The sequence below is a fragment of the Cupressus sempervirens genome, chromosome 4, assembly GCF_028749045.1.
Source record: "Cupressus sempervirens isolate cs-2001-9-10 chromosome 4, ASM2874904v1, whole genome shotgun sequence".
Taxonomy (NCBI): domain Eukaryota; kingdom Viridiplantae; phylum Streptophyta; class Pinopsida; order Cupressales; family Cupressaceae; genus Cupressus; species Cupressus sempervirens.
The window spans coordinates 1,559,451-1,578,080 of record NC_143121.1 but is presented as its reverse complement, the minus strand read 5'-3'; the positions used below and the strand labels follow the sequence as shown (position 1 = coordinate 1,578,080).

Genomic DNA, 18,630 nt, shown 5'->3' with positions numbered 1-18,630 from the left:
TGTGCATCAATGCATCACATCATATTTTTATTTCATAATCACAACATTAACATCTCATGTGCATCAACTTACAAGATAGACAATAACACATACACATGGTACTCGACTCAAAATCTCATATATATATATATATATATATATATCTTAGCATCAAAATAATACACAAGTGCAAAAATGGATTCTACTCAAGTGTTGTCCATCAAAAATGGTACAAAATGGTGCTGGCACACTAATCAATACATAGTTAGGTCAAAACTTGGAGAAAAATTGATCCAACTCTCTCTTGCTCCCTCACCCTCTAGAGGAGGAGGGGGGGAGGAGGCGGGAATGGGGGCATATCCTATCTTGCTATAGGGCACACACCTCTAGACTCTCATCTGTACTATGAAAATCTAGACACCTACTCTACCTCATCTAGTACTACTACCGCATACACTATGAAATAATATACCACTCTCGCCACTTGTAGTTGGATCTTGTCCTATTGCTGCTTTTCTCTCTGCTCCACTCTTTGGGATACTAGCTCTAGGTGTCCCTAAAAGTCATGGATCTCTCAATCCTACTCTGATAGCTGTGTATCTCTGATAGCTACCTAGATCTATAGATCTCCTATCTATTGAGAGGCCTATCATATACACTCCCTAGCTCTCCTCAGCAACTCCTGTGTCTGAGCTAGAAGATCAACTTCCATAGCAAGCTAGTCTAGCATATCCTCATCGGCCTACTCTCCTAGCTACTTCTCCTATATGCTAGACTAGCTAGGAGAGTAGGCCGATGAGGATATGCTAGTCCCACTAACTCTAGCACCTAGATTGGATCCCATTTGTTGAGGGGGATCTATACCTACTAGACCCTATGCCTCACCCACTAAGGTTCCTACAAGGCTACCTATTGGGGTAACTATAGTGGTGCCTTCTATGATGGTCCTCATGGCCCAGGAGCTCCCATCCCCACTAGATCTATAAAAAAAGGGAAGGGATGACTTCCAAAATATGCTTGGTAGGTTGGCATCATCCTTACATCTACTACTGCCGATAGGTATCTCAATGTCTCACAACCAAGTTGCACACATCGATCATAGACCTCCGTGGATCTAATCTTTGAGACCACCCATGGCTCACATCCCTCACCAGTTGTGCATAGGAGTAGTACTCCTATGAGATATCCAGTGACCATCCATACCAACACCACACATGAATAAGAGGGAATCTCTCTACAATTTTTGTAGATCGACCTATGTCATGTCCCCTTTTCAAATAATTAAAAATAATAATCTTTTCTAAGGCAGGCAGGCCCAAAAAAGATGAGGTTTCAGAAAAAGGGGATAATCCTTGGAAGCTAATGGACTAATAAATGAAAATTATTATTAAAATGTGTTTCATTAACCCCTCTTGGATGGGAGTTAGGATTATGCCCTCTTTTAAGGGGTTTGGAGGCATTTTGGGCTCATTGGAGAACTTGATTTTTGCTCATTTCTTTGTTATTCTTCAGAGGTTGCCAAACTTGTGGAGAAGGAGACCCAAGAAAGGGAATTTGCAAGTTTCCAGGGAGACCCAAGAATGGGAGTTTGTAGGTTTCTAGGAAGGCTAAGGATGGGAGTTTGAATTCATTCCATGTGCATGCTCATGTAGAGTTTGCCTTTGTGCTGAACAATGCAGATTTGTGAGTTTTCGGATGTATTTTTTGTAAGAGTTTGGTGTTTCTGCTTGAGTATTTCATATCAGTTTGTGTTTCTGCTATATATCAGACTTTTAAATGTTAAAATAGAGCTGAAAATATGTATTTGGATATGATTATACTTCTATGATAGATTATTAATTTTTTGTGGTGATTTCGAGCTATTTTGTGCTATTTTCGGGAGCCCGATGAGCATTGTTTTTGTCCTCCGTTTGGGAGCTATTGTGTGAATGTTATATAGATCTAGAAATTTCATTTTATAGGCTATTATGCTGCTCAAATTTCTGTAAAAATTTCCACTTTCAGATTTATTAATAATAGGTGAAGCTGTGAAGCTTTTGGTACTATTTCTGGCATACCCGATTTGGGGTTTCTTGAGAAATTTGGTGGATCTTTGTGATATTAGTTGTTTTATTTTGAAAATCTGATTAGAGGCATGAAATATCATTTAAAATCAGTAAAGGGACATTTCAATGGTATCAGAGCCATGATCTTGCCAGCCTGAGGGTTTGTAGAAGTTTGCATGTCAGTTTTGACAACTACCCAGATCTTGCATGTCATAATTTATGGTTGCATGTTGCTTCTAATCAGATGCATGTCAAAATCTATGGTTGCATGCTACTTCTAATTATTTTCATGTTAGTTCTTGGTGAATTTGGTGGTTGCACATTGCTTCTAATTAGCTGCCTATCAAAATCTATGGTTGCATGCTACTTCTAATCAATTGCATGTTAGTTCTTGGTGTTTGAAGAAGTTATAACCTATTGGGGTTACACTCTACTTTATTTAGAATGGACAGGTATAGTACAGAGTCTCAGAGGAAATGATCTTGGACAATTGATATCCAGAGTCAGAATAGTAGAAAGAATGGTTATTTAGACATTTGAGATAAACTTAGGAAAATAAGCCATGATATGTCTAAAAAGTTGGTTGAGCACCACCGTATAATGAATGACATGTTGTCTGACCTAGCTAAGGTGGATAAGTTGATTGGATTTCTATTTGGCAGATTTTCTCACAAGGTAGATGACACAATTACCAAGAACTTGCATGAGGAGTTTGAGAAACTAGCTTATAGCCAGGCTGAGGTCTCAGATTCTACTCTACCACAGGAGGTAGTGAGAAAGGATATTACACAGATTGATAGTAATGGTCAACTTGATACTAAAATTGAGACAATTGTATACAGGTCATTAAAGGGTGATATCACAGGTATTCAGGATGGTATAGTTACAATAGGTAGTGACTATAGCATAGTGGGTTTAGATGATGATTATGAGGATGTTTTTGTACATGATGGTGAGATACCTGGTAGAGATGAGCAGACATTGAGCATTCATGACTTTGTTGAGAAAGAGTACCAGGCATAGTTAGATGCTTCATCACATGAGGTTGAGGCTAGTAGTACTTCACACGATTTGTCCAACCAGCTGAAAGTGAAAAAAGATAGTATTGTGACTTCATTATCTCATCATGACAGTTATGTGGAGTTAGTTGGTATTGGTCATATTACTCAAGTGAGAATTTTGCTTGAGTTACCAACTGATTCTAGTTTACAGATATGAACTTGAGATTATTATATTGGCATTTGGGATTTAGTTGACTGGATATCTTTAACACTTTTTGGTAGCAGTGTTTGTCTGGGTGCTATCATGGATTTGATTAGTATATTTCATGGTGTTGTCTTTTCTTGTGCTAGCAGCTTGTTCGATGTTGGTATTAGTTTTTATACACCGATGTTGGGCTTTGTTCATATATCCAGTCGACCATACTTGCTGGAATGTGTTGATGATCTTTCATATTTGGCAGTGTGTACAGATGAGTCCCAGGATCATATTGGCATTGATGACATCCAGGAGGATGCAATGGGTAGTTTTGAAGACTTAGTTTCTTTGGGTACAAAGGAGTTGGACAGCAGTGCTACATTTTTTGATACTCTATTTGTTGATATGAACTTTAGAGTTGATTCATAGGATATGGATAGTAATAATCTAGAGACTAGTAACTTTGAGGATACTCCTTTAGACAGTGCATCAGAGGAGGTTTGTAGGAGACAGTCAAGCCAGTGCCATCATGTGTCTAATCAGTTGAGAGTTAGTGAGCGAGAAATTGCTATCGCTTGCCAACATTTCGATGCTGCTCTTCAATTGTTAGCAGTTTATGGATGGGGTTCTCCTACTAATGATGAGCAGGGAGGCAGTTATCTTTCCTTGACAGAGTTCCACTCTTTATGGAAGGCTATCCAGATTCTAAGATAGGATTATATGTAGTTGGTAGCCAACAGAGATTATCTTATGGAGTGGGGCAGTACAACATATGATGCTGTTAGAAATGGAAAAAGAAATCTGTAAATAAGCAATACCAGGAAAGAATCTAAGTGAGTAAATGCATGAAAAGATATTACCATAAAATAGGAGAGAGAAAGCTTCAAGCTCCAACACCATGAGACAAGATATTTGGAAAGGGGAAAGCAAAGAAAAACCCTTGTGACATTATGAATGAGGCATGAAAAGCCTAAGAAGGAAGAGAGAGAGAGATAGAGAGCAATGCTCATACAATAATTGAGAAGAGGAAGAAACCTCATTGTTAAATGAGAGAAGAGGGTCATCTCTTAAATAGAGATGAGAGAGAGGAGTTAGAATGTAACTCCCATGTCTATGAATGCCACCATTCATAAGTGTGTGAAGCCAAGTGTGAGATTCCTCTTAAGGAGGAATAATCTAAAATTAGAAATTACAATATATATTTGTCCTCACATATTCCACTAGATGACAAAATAAGATATAGTGGAAAAAGGGCAAAAAAGAAATATATTAGGATACCTTGGCTTATATCCTAATATATTACAACAATAAAGAAAGGAGTTCTAACCTTGGTTTATAGATACACCAAGGAAAGATTACAACTTCTAACACCCCCCTTTAATCTTTACTTGGGGTAATTACATCAAAGGGTATTAAACCCATAATTTACAAAAATCTACAACTTAATCTTCAAGATGAAGTAATTTGATTGTCTTCAAGCCATATGGTACATTTGCATATCCAAGAGAAGTACATGAGTCCTTTGAATGTGATCAAGTGGAAGCATAGACACATCTTCATATGTAAAAAAGGAGAAGGTTCCTTGATGGATCACCTGAAAAAAAAAGAACAACAAGACAAATATCCACAAGTAGAATGCCATCATATATGCAAATTGTTAGAAATGGAAATTTGAAATCCTTTTGAATAAATAAAAGTCTCATAGAGAAACAATGAGTAAAACATGTTACCACAAAACAATGGAGATAACCTGATATCAAGATAAAGTATATGCTCAAAAAATTGTCAACAAGGACAAATTGAGTAAAAAGCTTGATCAATGCTCTCATGAAAAGAATATTATACTAATGCACAAATGACCACAGACAAGGCTAACTAATGATACGTGCATCAACATTGCATCAATCATGTGGATATAGACAATCCACTTAATGAATCATCCCACTGCAAGTTAATGGGTGATCAATCCATAACATGCATGACTCATGATCTAAGCAATAAAGTATGCAGATCATTATCACATTAATATATGAAAATAAAGTAAAAAGGGAGACATGTTGATCAAATTAGAATTATCATGATTTGTTAGGATAATCAAAAGAATGGATTATGAGGATAGAACAACATATTGCCTTCAAATTGGATCAAATCATCTAAATTTGGAGGGAAAACTCCAATAATAACATCCTCTTCATGAGGAACAGAAAATGGAACAACATGGAGGGAAACTCCATAAAAATATTATCCTATCACAATGGAACAGATAGGATCAAATGGAGGGAAACTCCATATAAAATGAGTGCATAGCAATATAGGATGGAGGGATACTCCATGGGCTAGATAAGGCAACTATGTATCAGTTATACTAAGGGGACCTACATAGTTAACCTTGAAAAAATATTAAGCTCCCTATGCAACTCAAAAAAAAATCATGTAGATCAATGGTATAAAACCATAAAGTGCCAACATGGGCATAGAATGATGCTATAAAAGCATAAAAGTGCAACTATGGGCACATCAAAATATCAAAATGAAGGAAAATGTGTAAGATTACTCATAATCCAATTAAATAAAATGATTTAAGGAAGATCAACTAAATATAGATATCAGGTATTAAAACTTCATTGAGTGTAAACATGAGTATTTAATTCATTTTGCAAAGGTATATATTAATTTCTGAAATATTATAGTCATAAATTATATATTTATCTAGGCACATATGTGGGCCCCCATATATACTCAAATAAATATATGAAAATAGATTGGTTAAAGAAAATAATCACCTTTCCATACTTAATATTTTGGAAAGTCACAATATTTACCTTGGTTCAAAAATATAAAGTAATAAGAACATAAAGTCATGGGGCAAGAAAAGATCTCCCCATATTTCTCATACTATGCCTTCAAGATTGGAAGTGATTCAAAAAGAATATTTTTTAAATATAACATTAAGAAAGATATAACTAAAAAAAAATAGTAATTAATGATAGAGTTCAGATCTAGCAGATAAGAATATACTAAAAAGAGTTAAGAAACTTTTCTATAAAAAAATTTGAATAAAAGCTTGTAATGAGTAAGAGAGATTTAAAATAGAATATTGCATTTGTCTGACAATGAATGATTACATACCAAAAATAGGTTGGCAAAAGGAAATAATAAAATTAAATGATGCCTCTGTCAAGAGCTCAAAAAAGAAAAAGAATCTTGCATGAAAAGACAAGAAAACGTTACTAAAAATAATAGATTTCAGGAATAGACTGATGAAACCAAATAAAATCATAGCTAGCTAAAAAAAACACCTGCCATAAGTTCTCAACGACAAGGAAAAAATAGGTAATGTTGAAACCAACCTAGAAATGCATGATAAGCTGGAATAACCATCTCTGCAATAGAAATTTGTAACTCAGTTAGAAGTTGTTCATCTCCAATAATCCACGTTGACTGTGTCTTATGAATTTCTTCAAATAAAGCATTAAAGTTCTTGAATCTGTCTTTCAGCACAGGTCTGGAGACACCATTGGAAAAGTTCCCACTAATGTGAATGCCTTCATCTTTCAAACAAGAAAGAATCTTTCCCCAAGCAACTCTTTGGTAGCTTTTATGATACTGACGGACATTAGAGGAATGCTTACGGACCCAATTATCACCCAATAAACTGTGGATTTTTGAGTTTTTACTTTTTTCACAATATAACGTCCATTGTTCATGAGAAAAACATAGCTCAGGGCTGGATCCTTGTAAAGCCTTGACTTTGCATCTAAATTGTTTTCTAAGAGATCCATGATTGCAATTGTCTGGATGGATAACAGAGATAGGTTTTCCCTATTGGTTATGTCCCTTTCAGAAGAAAACTCATTAGAGATGTCCAGAGGACTGTTTGTTGATCTAGGTGAGGGGATGAATGGCTCCTCCAAGTACAGGGCTCTTGGCTACTTCCCCCCAGATGGCAGTCTCAAGCTCTATAAATGTTCCTCGGGCGGCTTCCCCCAATAGCATCCAAACTGCAAAAGCTTCTGACCTCACTGCTGAACCAATTTTTTAATGGCAATAGACAAACATATTCTCAGTTGAATCAAGCGTAGAGATAGCCAAATACATTCTCAAATACAGTCGAATCAAGCATATAGATACCTCCTTAAATCTATGGGTTTCTATCGCCCAATCCAACAATATATTCCAATCTATATCTTTCTATCGTCCAATCTAACAATGCATTGATATTTCTATAAAAATGGCTACATCTCTTTACGCTCATCCTTCTATCTCCCATTTTCTAAAAGCAAACAACATCATGTGTCTGCAAATAAATTACACGATATCATAACAATGGCAGACATAGAAAATGTTATAAATTGTCCCTTTCATATGAAAGGAGCAAGCATCCCTAGCCTATTCCAAGGAAACCAACACCATATTCAATTGAATCAAAGATAAATATTTTAGAAGGTCCCAAGTGCCCTCCAGGAGAAGCACTTCGAAGTTTAACAGTTTCAATGCATCAGACAATTGTGGCTACAAAACATCGAATCTACAACATATGCAACCGTCTGATCAATATTTGAGAGAAAGAGGGCACACTCCAGCAAGGACATTGAAAAGGCTAGACTTTCAGCAAGGACATTGAAAAGGCTAGACTTTCGGGAATGTGATCAGATTACAGACTTAGGAGTGAGTCTTCTACAGCAGCCATCCTGCTTGCAAGTTCTTAACCTTGCTGAATGTGGTCCTAGAGTTACCGATACTAGGGGCGAGGCTCTTGTTGCAGTTTCTAGCCTCGAAAGCTTAAATATTTCATGGTTGATTAACATATCAGATGTTTCTTTGCTCATTGTTCCTGAGAACTGTCACAATCTAAAGGAAATAAATGTCACTGGATGTGAGCTAATTACAGGTTTAACACTTACTTCAAAGTGGTTTGGGGATGCGGAAAAATTGACAAAGGCCCTTTTCTCATTTGCAAGAAAACTTGCACCAGTCATCATATTTGTTGATGAAGTAGACAGCCTTCTTGGAGCACGTGGGGGTGCTTCTAAACATGAAGCAACAAGAAGAATGCGAAATGAATTTATGGCAGCTTGGGATGGGCTGCGGTCTAAAGAAAATCAAAGAATACTAATACTTGCTGCTACCAATCGACCATTTGATCTCGACGATGCAATGATCTGTAAGAATATATGTCAATATACTAGATACCAAGAATCGAGCAAAAATTTTGCGGGTAATTCTTGCTCAAGAAAGATTAGCTAGTGGTTTTGATTATGATGGTTTAGCTCATGCAACAGAAGGTTATCCTGGCAGTGATTTAAAGAACCATTCATAAGTGTGTGAGGCCAAGTGTGAGATTCCTCTTAAGGAGGAATAATCTAAAATTAGAAATTACAATATATATTTGTCCTCACATATTCCACTAGATGACAAAATAAGATGTAGTGGAAAAAGGACAAAAAAGAAATATATTAGGATACCTTGGCTTATATCCTAATATATTACAACAATAAAGAAAGGAGTTCTAACCTTGGTTTATAGATACACCAAGGAAAGATTCAGTTGCCTCTTACTTTTGAAACCAAATAGTAAGTCAAGATTTCTGATTCACCACAAGGGTGAAGAGCATACTCTCCTATCACCAAAAGATCCCAATTGTAAGTTTTAATGTGCCTAAAAATAAAAAACTAGTATATGCCACACATGTAAAAGTAAAAAGCAAGCAAAATTGGGTTTTTATGCATTGGACAACCTTGCAAACAATCATTAGTAGCCCTTGTGCATTTGAAGCTTTGACATGCGTTCTTTTTATGCAATGTTTTGATTTTTTTTCATAAGGATGGAAACCTGTAATCACAACTTGTTAGCACCAAAAGTTAGTGTGAAATAACATAAAAATATGCAATAAAAAGTGGTGAGTTTTCTCAAAAATCTAATTTATCTTCCAACCAAGTACATGCAAAGAAAGTGCAAGTTAATCACAAATGCTCTCATTTTTACTCTTTGATTTTGACCTTGTCAACAAGATTGGACTTTTTTGCTATGATTTCGTATCCAAAAATAAAAATTAAAAGAATAGACCCCTATTAAAAATCAGAGAGCTTTCCAAAAATGCAAGAAATTTAAAAAAATATCTTCATTTGCGCTCTAGAGATTGATTTTGTCAAAACAAGCCAAATTTATCAAATCAAGTTTTTGATCCTTAATAAGACCTCAAAATTCAAAATACAAAGAAAGAACCCCTATTAGAATTGAAAACCCTTTTTGGAAATGTAAGTTTTTCTGAAAAATACACTGATGTGCGATTAGAAATGACTTTTTATGAAAATAAAAGAAAATATCATAACTTTCAAAAATCATATCAAAATGCTCTAAAAATCATATTGAGACATTTTTAACACATAAAAAACTTTCAAAAAAAAAATTAGAACTAAAATCCAAGCGGTTTAAAAGATATGATCAAATCTTTAAACCAACTAGATTTTTGGCCTTCAAACCAATCTACTTATGGGTTGGCCTTAAAATCAAAGTGATAATTCTAAAAAAGCACTTAATTAGATCCAATATGCTGTTGTAAAAAACCAAAGATGAAAAATAAAAGTAAATAGAGCTAGAAACTTGATTCAAGCCCCATGGTGGGTGCCAAAAATGTACACTTGATTTGTGTCACATTCTAAACCATTCTATCCTAACGATTCCATGAGTTAGAATGCTTGGATGCCGGCTTAGAGTTCCCTATCCACAGAGTGCAAGAAGTTAGTATTAAAGCATGAAGGCTCTCAGCCAAGCCTTATAAATGTACTTCTTTCTAGTAAACCATGCAATGGGAGGTTCTTTGAGACAAGAGCAAGAGTGCCAATATCTTCAAGGAATCCCTCAAGAATGCAATGCAAGTATGGAAACTAAGCTAAGATGATAATGCAAAATGCAACTATGCTAAGCATGAATTAGATTATTACAATACTGTTATTTAAACTATGTGAGATAGATCATTACAAGAAAATAACTAAACTAGCATGTAAGTATGAATCTAAATTAGTGTGCAATGGTATGAGAGAATGTAGATAAGAAATAGAAGTTCTCCACAAAGCTCCAAAGAAACCTGTTAGAAAACCTGCAGCATAACAATATTCAAAATATGGATGGATTGAAGGGGAAAGCTCTCTTCCTTTTAAAGTCATATGGATGGTAGAGATCAAGATGAAGATGGTGGATGATCAACGGTGGAATTTGAAAAGAGGAGTGATTCATGTGCACACACAAGTCAACCAATAGAATATAAGTTGACTTGTCATATAAGACAAAAGTCACAAAGCCTTTTCTTTTAATTTCAAAATAGAAAAAGGACTTTATGTGTGCACTTTAAGTGGGTTAGAAGAATGGAGTCTTTTATTTAATTAAAAGGGGACATGTTCTTTTAATCAAATAATGAACTTAGGATAGCATAGTCAAACTATAGGTTATAATCAAATAAATTGATTATTAGCAATTTGGTCTAGGTAAATGATTAAATTAATTTAGCCAAAATGTTGAAAAGGGGGCTAATAGTCTAGATGACCATTTTTAGGTGATTACACCACCCACAGGTTGGCCTTAGTATTGGCAATTTTCATTAGTTGTTTCCTAGTGCCTGATAGAGGGCAACATAGATTAGAGTATGGTTGGGGCCAGATGTTCCAGAGGATGTTGGATGCTCCAGAGAAATTTGGATGGGATCAGTGCATGCTCATGCATATGTTCCATGAGATGCATGAAATCATTTATCATGAGAGGAGGAGCATGGCCACCAGGGTCTATGTTCTTTAGATCTAGGTGTGGGATCATCTGCCAATGATGTAGCCCATTTTTGAGGATGAGAGGTAGTCGATAGAGCCATACATTTGTAGGTATAGAGGCCAACTTATCTAGACATCTTTGGGGAAGACTAAGCAGTGGACAACTCATCTTGATGATTTGGTATCCGTCATATGGTGGCCCTAGAGAGAGACCGAGGAATGGGATGATGCATCCCAGGAGTTCAGCCACATGTTTGCATCATGACCATTGATAGGTTGAAATGTACCTTTACTGATTTTAAATGATATTTCATGCCTCTAATCAAATTTTTAAAATCAAACAACTAATATCACAAAGATCTACCAAATTTCTCAAGAAACCCCAAATCGGGTATGCCAAAAATAGTGCCAAAAGCTCCACAACTTCACCTATTATTAATAAATCTGAAAGTGGAAATTTTTAAAAAAATTTGAGCAGCATAACAGCCTATAAAATGAAATTTCTAGATCTGTATAACATGCACACAATAGCTCCCAAACGGAGGACAAAAACAATGCTCATTGGGCTCTCCAAAATAGCACAAAATAGCCCGAAATCATCACAAAAAATTAATAATCTATCATAGAAGTATAATCATATCCAAATACATATTTTCAGCTCTATTTTAACATTTAAAAGTCTGATATACAGCAACAACCCAAACTGATATGAAATACTCAACCGGAAACACCAAACTCTTACAAAAAATATGCCCGTGGCTTCAAACTCCCATCCTTGGCCTTCCTAGAAACCTACAAACTCCCGTTCTTGGGTCTCCTTGGAAACCTACAAACTCCCATTCTTGGGTCTCCTTCTCTACAGGTTTGGCAGCCTCTGAAGAATAACAAAGAAATGAGCAAAATTCAAGTTCTCCAATGAGCCCAAAATGCCTCCAAACCCCTTAAAAGAGGGCATAATCCTAACTCACGTCTAAGAGCGGTTAATGAAACATATTTTAATAATAATTTTCATTTATTAGTCCATTAGCTTCCAAAGATTATCCCCTTTTTCTAAAACTTCACCTTTTTTGGGCCTGCTTGCTTTAGAAAAGATTATTATTTTTAATTATTTGAAAAGGGGACATGACAAGTCCTCCCCTTCCAAATATTGCTTGTCCTCAAGCAATGGCTGAATAATAAACTAATCAATCCACCTAGATCCCAAATGTAGTCATGAACTATACTATTGTCAATTAACACAGGCTCTTGCAATATCCTCTGCAATATAACCAAGAGGAATCCATAATCAAACTGACAATTACTGCTCAACCAAACTTCAAAGTCACAACTTCCACAGTTAGAAACCCATGAGACACAAACTCTTAAAACATCAAAACCCAAGTAAAGTGGACAAATCAAACTACCAACATAGTAAATACCATCAACGCATTCCACTGACCTATAGGAAATGTACAATCCAACTCTGCAACAATGGTGAATGCTCCCGAATGAAACTGTACCAAGTATGGAGAATCCACACACTGTACAACTCTTGCAGTCAACACAACTCTGCAGATCATCGGCCATTTTCTCATAACCATAACTCCCATATACCCCTGATGGTGAAAAGCCATCACAAGATAAACAGTAAGAAATGGAACCCAAACAAAATTTACCTGCCATCAACTCCTCAACACAAGGATCAAATGCTAACTGATGTACATACCCTGCAATATAATGTTGATAAAGAAAACTAACCTCAATCAACAGCTCACCATGAACAAGTGATACAACCCACTGTGACTGATCACCAGCTAAGTCAGGATATGTCATAGCCAAAGGAGTAGAATCAATAACAACACCCGTTGAAGCATCACTCCAAAACTCCTGCTCTAAGTCATGTATTATCAAGCTATAAACTATAGAACCTATCACCATATCATGCCCATCACGACTCTCATCTCGAGGCATCAAACTATCCCATAACTAATGATAAGCACTAGGAACCAAAGTACATCTCTGTATCATCATCTCATCAACATGGTCATCAAAGGTAAATTGATGAGCATACCTCAAAATGTAATGCTGATAGAATGCACCAATCTCAGTCAGTGGCTCAGACTGCAATCCAGATGTAACTAACTGCAATCGATCACTAACCAAGTTGGAACTAACTACTACCTCTGAAGTCATCACCGAGGGAGTAGTATTATTAGAAGGAACCATGCCAACTATCGGCTCACCAACATCAGACATGGTCTTTGATACAACATCTCTAGTCTTTGTGCCATTAGTGCTAGAGGTCTCCACCATGTTAGGCATACCACAACAATCTACTACAGCACCCAACTCAACTGAACCTAACTCTAGTGGGGATGAACCTGATATGCCAATGTTAGTATCAAGGATGGATGCATCCCCATCTCCACTATCTTTGACAATCTCGACCATGGACATCCTCGGATCATTAGACACCATAGCTTGTGACTGTACAGAATCTAGTAAATACTGTATTTGCTCTAACTCCATGGTCACCTTAGCCAAATGAAACTATGACTCCTTGAAAGCCAACTATGTACTCTCAAGAATCTCAGAAGTCACCTCAAGTTTCTCAATAAGCTCACTCACCTCATCTTCCTTGGCCAACAATGCATCATATGCTATACTGCCCCACTCCATAAGATAATCTTTCCAAATTAGTGAAATCTCTCTCAAGAGTCTCCTTCGAATCTTACCTTCATGCAAACATTCAAAACAAAGATTAAACTGCTTTGATACCATGTTAGAAATAGAAAAAGAAATCTGTAAATAAGCAATACCAGGAAAGAATCTAAGTGGTTTGGTTCTGTTAGAAAGGTTAATCTTTCCTTGGATATATTAATTGGGATATTCCAAGGGTCCCTAAATGTAGTTTTTCCTCTTGTACACATGTGGAGGACATGTCATTGTTTGTCCTTTATTCCACATGTAAGGACAACTCTTGTTTATTTCTTTATTTAGTTTATCCTCCTTAAGAGGATTGTGACACTTTGCACACACCTATTATGAATGTGGCATTCATAGAAATGGGAGTTACAAATGCAACTCCTTTCTCATCTCTATATAAGAGATGCTCCTCCTTCTTTCTTCTTCACTCTTAGCACTTGATGTTATTGTATTGAGCTACTTTTGCTCCAACACTCTCTCTCTCTCTTCTCTAGGCATTTGCCTTCATTCATAATACTCACAAGGGGTTTTCTTTGCTTTCCCCTTATAAATCCTTGTCTCCATTGTTGAACCATCTTGGTGTATGCTCTTGGAGTTTGCTTATCTTATGGTAACATTGTTTCACACTTAACTTACTTGGATTGTTTCTCGTTCCTTGCTCAATATTATCATTTCTTACATGGTATCAGAGCTTGGCTATCTAATCCTTGTTTTAAGTTTTGTGTTGAAGGTTGCCATTCATTGGAGCACACCTTATTTGGAGACATTATTGAGAGAAGAAGTTTGTGTTGTGGTTTTAACTCATTTTAACATATTTTGTGTATGCAGGTTTCATATTAATTTTTTTTACTAACCCTCTTTGGAAGGCTTGCCGCCAAAGGTTTTTCTTATAAAATCTCAATTTTTTTTCTTGTTTTGGAAGGCATGCCACCAAAACAAGAAGTATTACTTGAGTTAAGTTTTCAATAAGTATATAATTTTCTTACTCTTTAAAAAAATAAAACTTTACTATATTGTTTTTTTTCATACTATAATCTATATTGGTGTGTTTAAATATTTTTTTATCCATAAACTTAAATTCATCGCGCATAGCGTGAATTTGTTTATTTCAAATTTTTAGTGGGCAGACGCGCCACCCGCGTGCCTTCTCAGCCCCGTGTGCCCTCAGCACCGCCGCATCAGCACCGTCGCGCGTAGTACGATCAGCGCCACCGAGCACCATCAACATCGCCATGTGCCACCTGCACCCAGCCCCTACGCCCACTATCACGCACGGGAAACTCAATTTTTTTCCACCGATTTTGCGCAGAGCTTCTCCACCGCGCACGGGAAAATCGCTCACCGCTCCTGTCGCCACCTTCCCCCTTATCTGACTAGTTTAGATTCATACTTAAATGCTACTTTAGTTATTTTCTTGTAATGATCTATCTCACATAGTTTAAATAATAGTATTGTAATACTCTCATTCATGCTTAGCATAGCTGCATTTTGCATTATCATCTTAGCTTAGTTTCCATACTTGCATTTCATTCTTGAGGAATTCCTTGAAGATATTGGCACTCTTTCTCTTGTCTCAAAGAACCTCCCGTTGCATGGTTTACTAGCAAGAAGTACATTTATAAGGCTTGGCTAAGAGCCTTCATGCTTGAATACTAACTTCTTGCACTCCGTGGATAGGGAGCTCTAAGTCGGCATCCAAGCATTCCAACTCATAGAATCGTTAGGATAGAATGGTTTAGAGTGTGACACAAATCAAGTGTACAGGTGGGACCGTAGGTATGCACAAGATCATCCCATGTGATCGCTCTTCCTATGATCAAGTCCTACTTGAATCTGGCCTGAAGTGCCTCTATACTTTCTCCTAGAACTATATCATAGACTACCCTCGACTTGTGAAATGGGATCCACAATATTATGTATTTATCCTTAGGCATAGTGGTCATCTCTCCCTATAATAAGTGGAAGGTGTTCATTTATGAATGGAAATTCTCCACTAGTGTAGTCAATAGGTTGTGATTCACTAGCACTACTAGGATCCATCATAGATTTGACAACCCCAATCTGTTTATGTGCACCATATCAGTGGCATCAAGGCTTCACACCAAAATTCCATATGGTAGATAATGAGACTAAAATCCAATATCATCAAAGATAACCTACACACAAGCAAAAGCAACATGCAAACAGTTAGTATCCACTCGACAAGTAAACACGACAAAAACCAAAATGCAAACATCAATTTTTTAATTTTTAATCTTGCAAATAACAGCAATTTCTTGCATGAACACGCACTTTCTCATGCGAGATTTCACATCATCTTGCAAGATTTCAAGTTTTTGCATGAAGAGAAATTACACTATGAGTGAAATGTGCCCAAAAATGAGGGCTCTTCATGCAAAAGGTGAGTATCTTCCTCATGAGAAACCTCACCAACTCGTGCAATGAAACACCAGCATGATGAATCCTCGTGCGAGGAAAGACCAGCTTCACGCAAAGAATGAGATCCCCATGCGAGAACTAATGGAGAAAAAATTCAAAACCCTAAAAATATATTTAAAACACCTCAAAAAGCATGAAAAATTAAATGCGAGACAAGGTTGTCAACTACTCACTGGAGGTCTATAGTCTGTCGGTTGGCTATGATGATAGGAGTGCTCGAAAAAATGAGAAGACATGGGGACCACCATCTTCGCCTCAGAGCTCTCTTCTTTACTAAAGAAAAAAGTGAAAATGATTTGAAAATGACCCTTTGGGCCCTTATATAGGTTTTCACCTTTTTTTTTAAGTGCTCTAACTAATTTGCACAAAATTCACCCCTAGCTAATTTGACCGCTCTAAATCCATTGCCAAGATCGAATTTGAAATCTGACACACTTAAGTAGCTCAAAAATGCACTTTAAAATTTTGGGATCAACACGATCGAACACTTGTGCAGTCTATTTTTTTGATACTTTGTGAATCTTGGAATCTTTTCAAATCACATTTCCTTCAAATTTTTTAATTTTTTTGGGAAAAGTCAACTATGGTCAAACATAGTCTTCCAGACCTCAAAATCACTTCAAATTGAATCCAAATTTTCTTCTGATTATTTTGATCTCTTCTATGATCTTTTCAATTATGGATTTCTTCTGTATCTCTTGATACACTGCTTTATACCATATTTTTGGTGTGTCATCTTTTGATTTCGCTCTTGAGGGGGCAGGATGATTACATCATTCAACTTGAATTTCAACTCAATCTAAATCTTTACTGCTTGGGGCATCTTGTTCCCATCTTATGTCCTTATCACTAGTGGCATCTCATCACTTAGGGCATCTTGTTCTCCTTTATCTGGCATTTTTGTCATCTATTCTATATTTTCGTCAACTGATCACACCTTATAACAATCTTTATTAGAGTTTGATGGATAGGTATTGCGACAGTCTAAACCTTGACTCCTAAGTATAAAGCCTCATTCTAGGGATGATTCTGTGACTCATGATTGGATCTTGTTATCTTTTATGGCTAGGTATCTAGGTATTCTATCTAGATCCCTTAAGATTAAGCTTCATTCTGGAGATAATCTTTAAAATCTTGTCAATCTAGGTATTTAGGTGTTCTATCTAGATCCCTTAAGGTTAAGCTCCATTTTAGAGATAATCTTTAAAAGCTTTTCAATCTAGGTATCTAGGTATTCTATCTGGATCCCTTAAGGTTAAGCTCAATTCTGGAGATAATCTTTAAAAGCTTGTCAATCTAAGTATCTAGGTGTTCTATATGGATCCCTTAAGGTTAAGCTCTGTTCTGGAGATAATCTTTAAAAGCTTATTCATGGGTTTCTACATCATCAAATTGTAGAATCAATCTCATTTCTTGATCTCTACATCATGCTTTCTAATTTTCTTTGAATTGAACATGTTTCTCACACATTGATTCAAAGAGGGGGAAAATGTAATACCCCAAAATTGTCTCATTGCCATGACAACCAATTCTGGTCTATTTTGATCAACCCTAAAGTCACATTTCAATAGGTCATTCTTATTCTAATTTTCGCTACTTGACTTAATTGTCAAAAGCAGGAAACCCTAATCCACATTAATCATATTACTCATTTAATTCCTAAAGTATTGACTCGGATTAGCTGCATTAAATCTATTAATTAAATTTAATTTAGTTATAAGTGTTTATACTTTAATTAAATTAAATTACTTCTTTAGCTAATGCACAAAGGAATTAAATATATTTTACTCAATTAAATATTCTCACTCTAATTATTGAATTTAATTATTCAATTTAGAATACACAATTATGAGGTCATATTTAATTTTCTTAAATCAAATATCTTTTCTAATATTCTCTCTTTAGTTCAGGAATGGAAACTCTCAATTGACTTAAATCAAGGGAAAAAATTAGTTAATTCCTTATTTCACTCAAAAGAAATTAGTTAACTTCCTTTTCATAAGGAAACTTTCCATTCTAACTAAATCTCATTTCTAATCTCGACCATTAATCCCAATTAATCTTGACCGTTGATGGATTTTGGGAATTCTATTTAAGAGGCTTCTAATCCCTTGTTATAGAGGTTGGAATTTGAATTGCATTGAATTTTTGTTGAATTGCATACTCACTTGTTTTATGCTATCATAGCTTTTCTTTCTTAGCATCAATAACATTTAGTTTAATACAATGCATACATATAAATTAAATACTTTTTCTTATTTCTAGATTAACACCTACATGTTTCATCTAGATTAATTGCATTTTCATTTAGTTGCATAAAATTCTTTGTACTAAAAGGTTTGGTTGCTTGCTTCTCGGTTTTAGAGCAAATAGGCAAAATCCTTCTAGTTAGAAAGTGATAGGTCATTCTGTTAGACATTTTGGATAAACAATCCAATGTTTATTCCAAGATGATCTTGTAGCTAAGGACTATGTTGAAGTGTATGTGAGGATTAGAGGCCCCCAATTTCGCATATACATGAGCA

The 18,630-nt window shown here is 35.9% G+C and overlaps 1 protein-coding gene and 1 pseudogene across 1 annotated transcript in view; one reads left to right on the top strand and one right to left on the bottom strand.

The window, feature by feature from the left end:
* Positions 1-6,533: 6,533 nt before the first annotated feature.
* Positions 6,534-7,491, bottom strand: LOC149559633 (exocyst complex component EXO70C1-like; annotated as a pseudogene).
* A 56-nt stretch (positions 7,492-7,547) lies between these two features.
* LOC149559632 (uncharacterized) overlaps positions 7,548-18,630 on the top strand; it is a 64,526-nt gene continuing 53,443 nt past the window's right edge. The window contains exons 1-2 of the mRNA XM_089824782.1: positions 7,548-7,565; positions 7,875-8,385. Coding sequence (XP_089680908.1) covers positions 7,548-7,565; positions 7,875-8,385 — 529 coding nt within the window. The remainder of the gene's footprint in view (positions 7,566-7,874; positions 8,386-18,630) is intronic.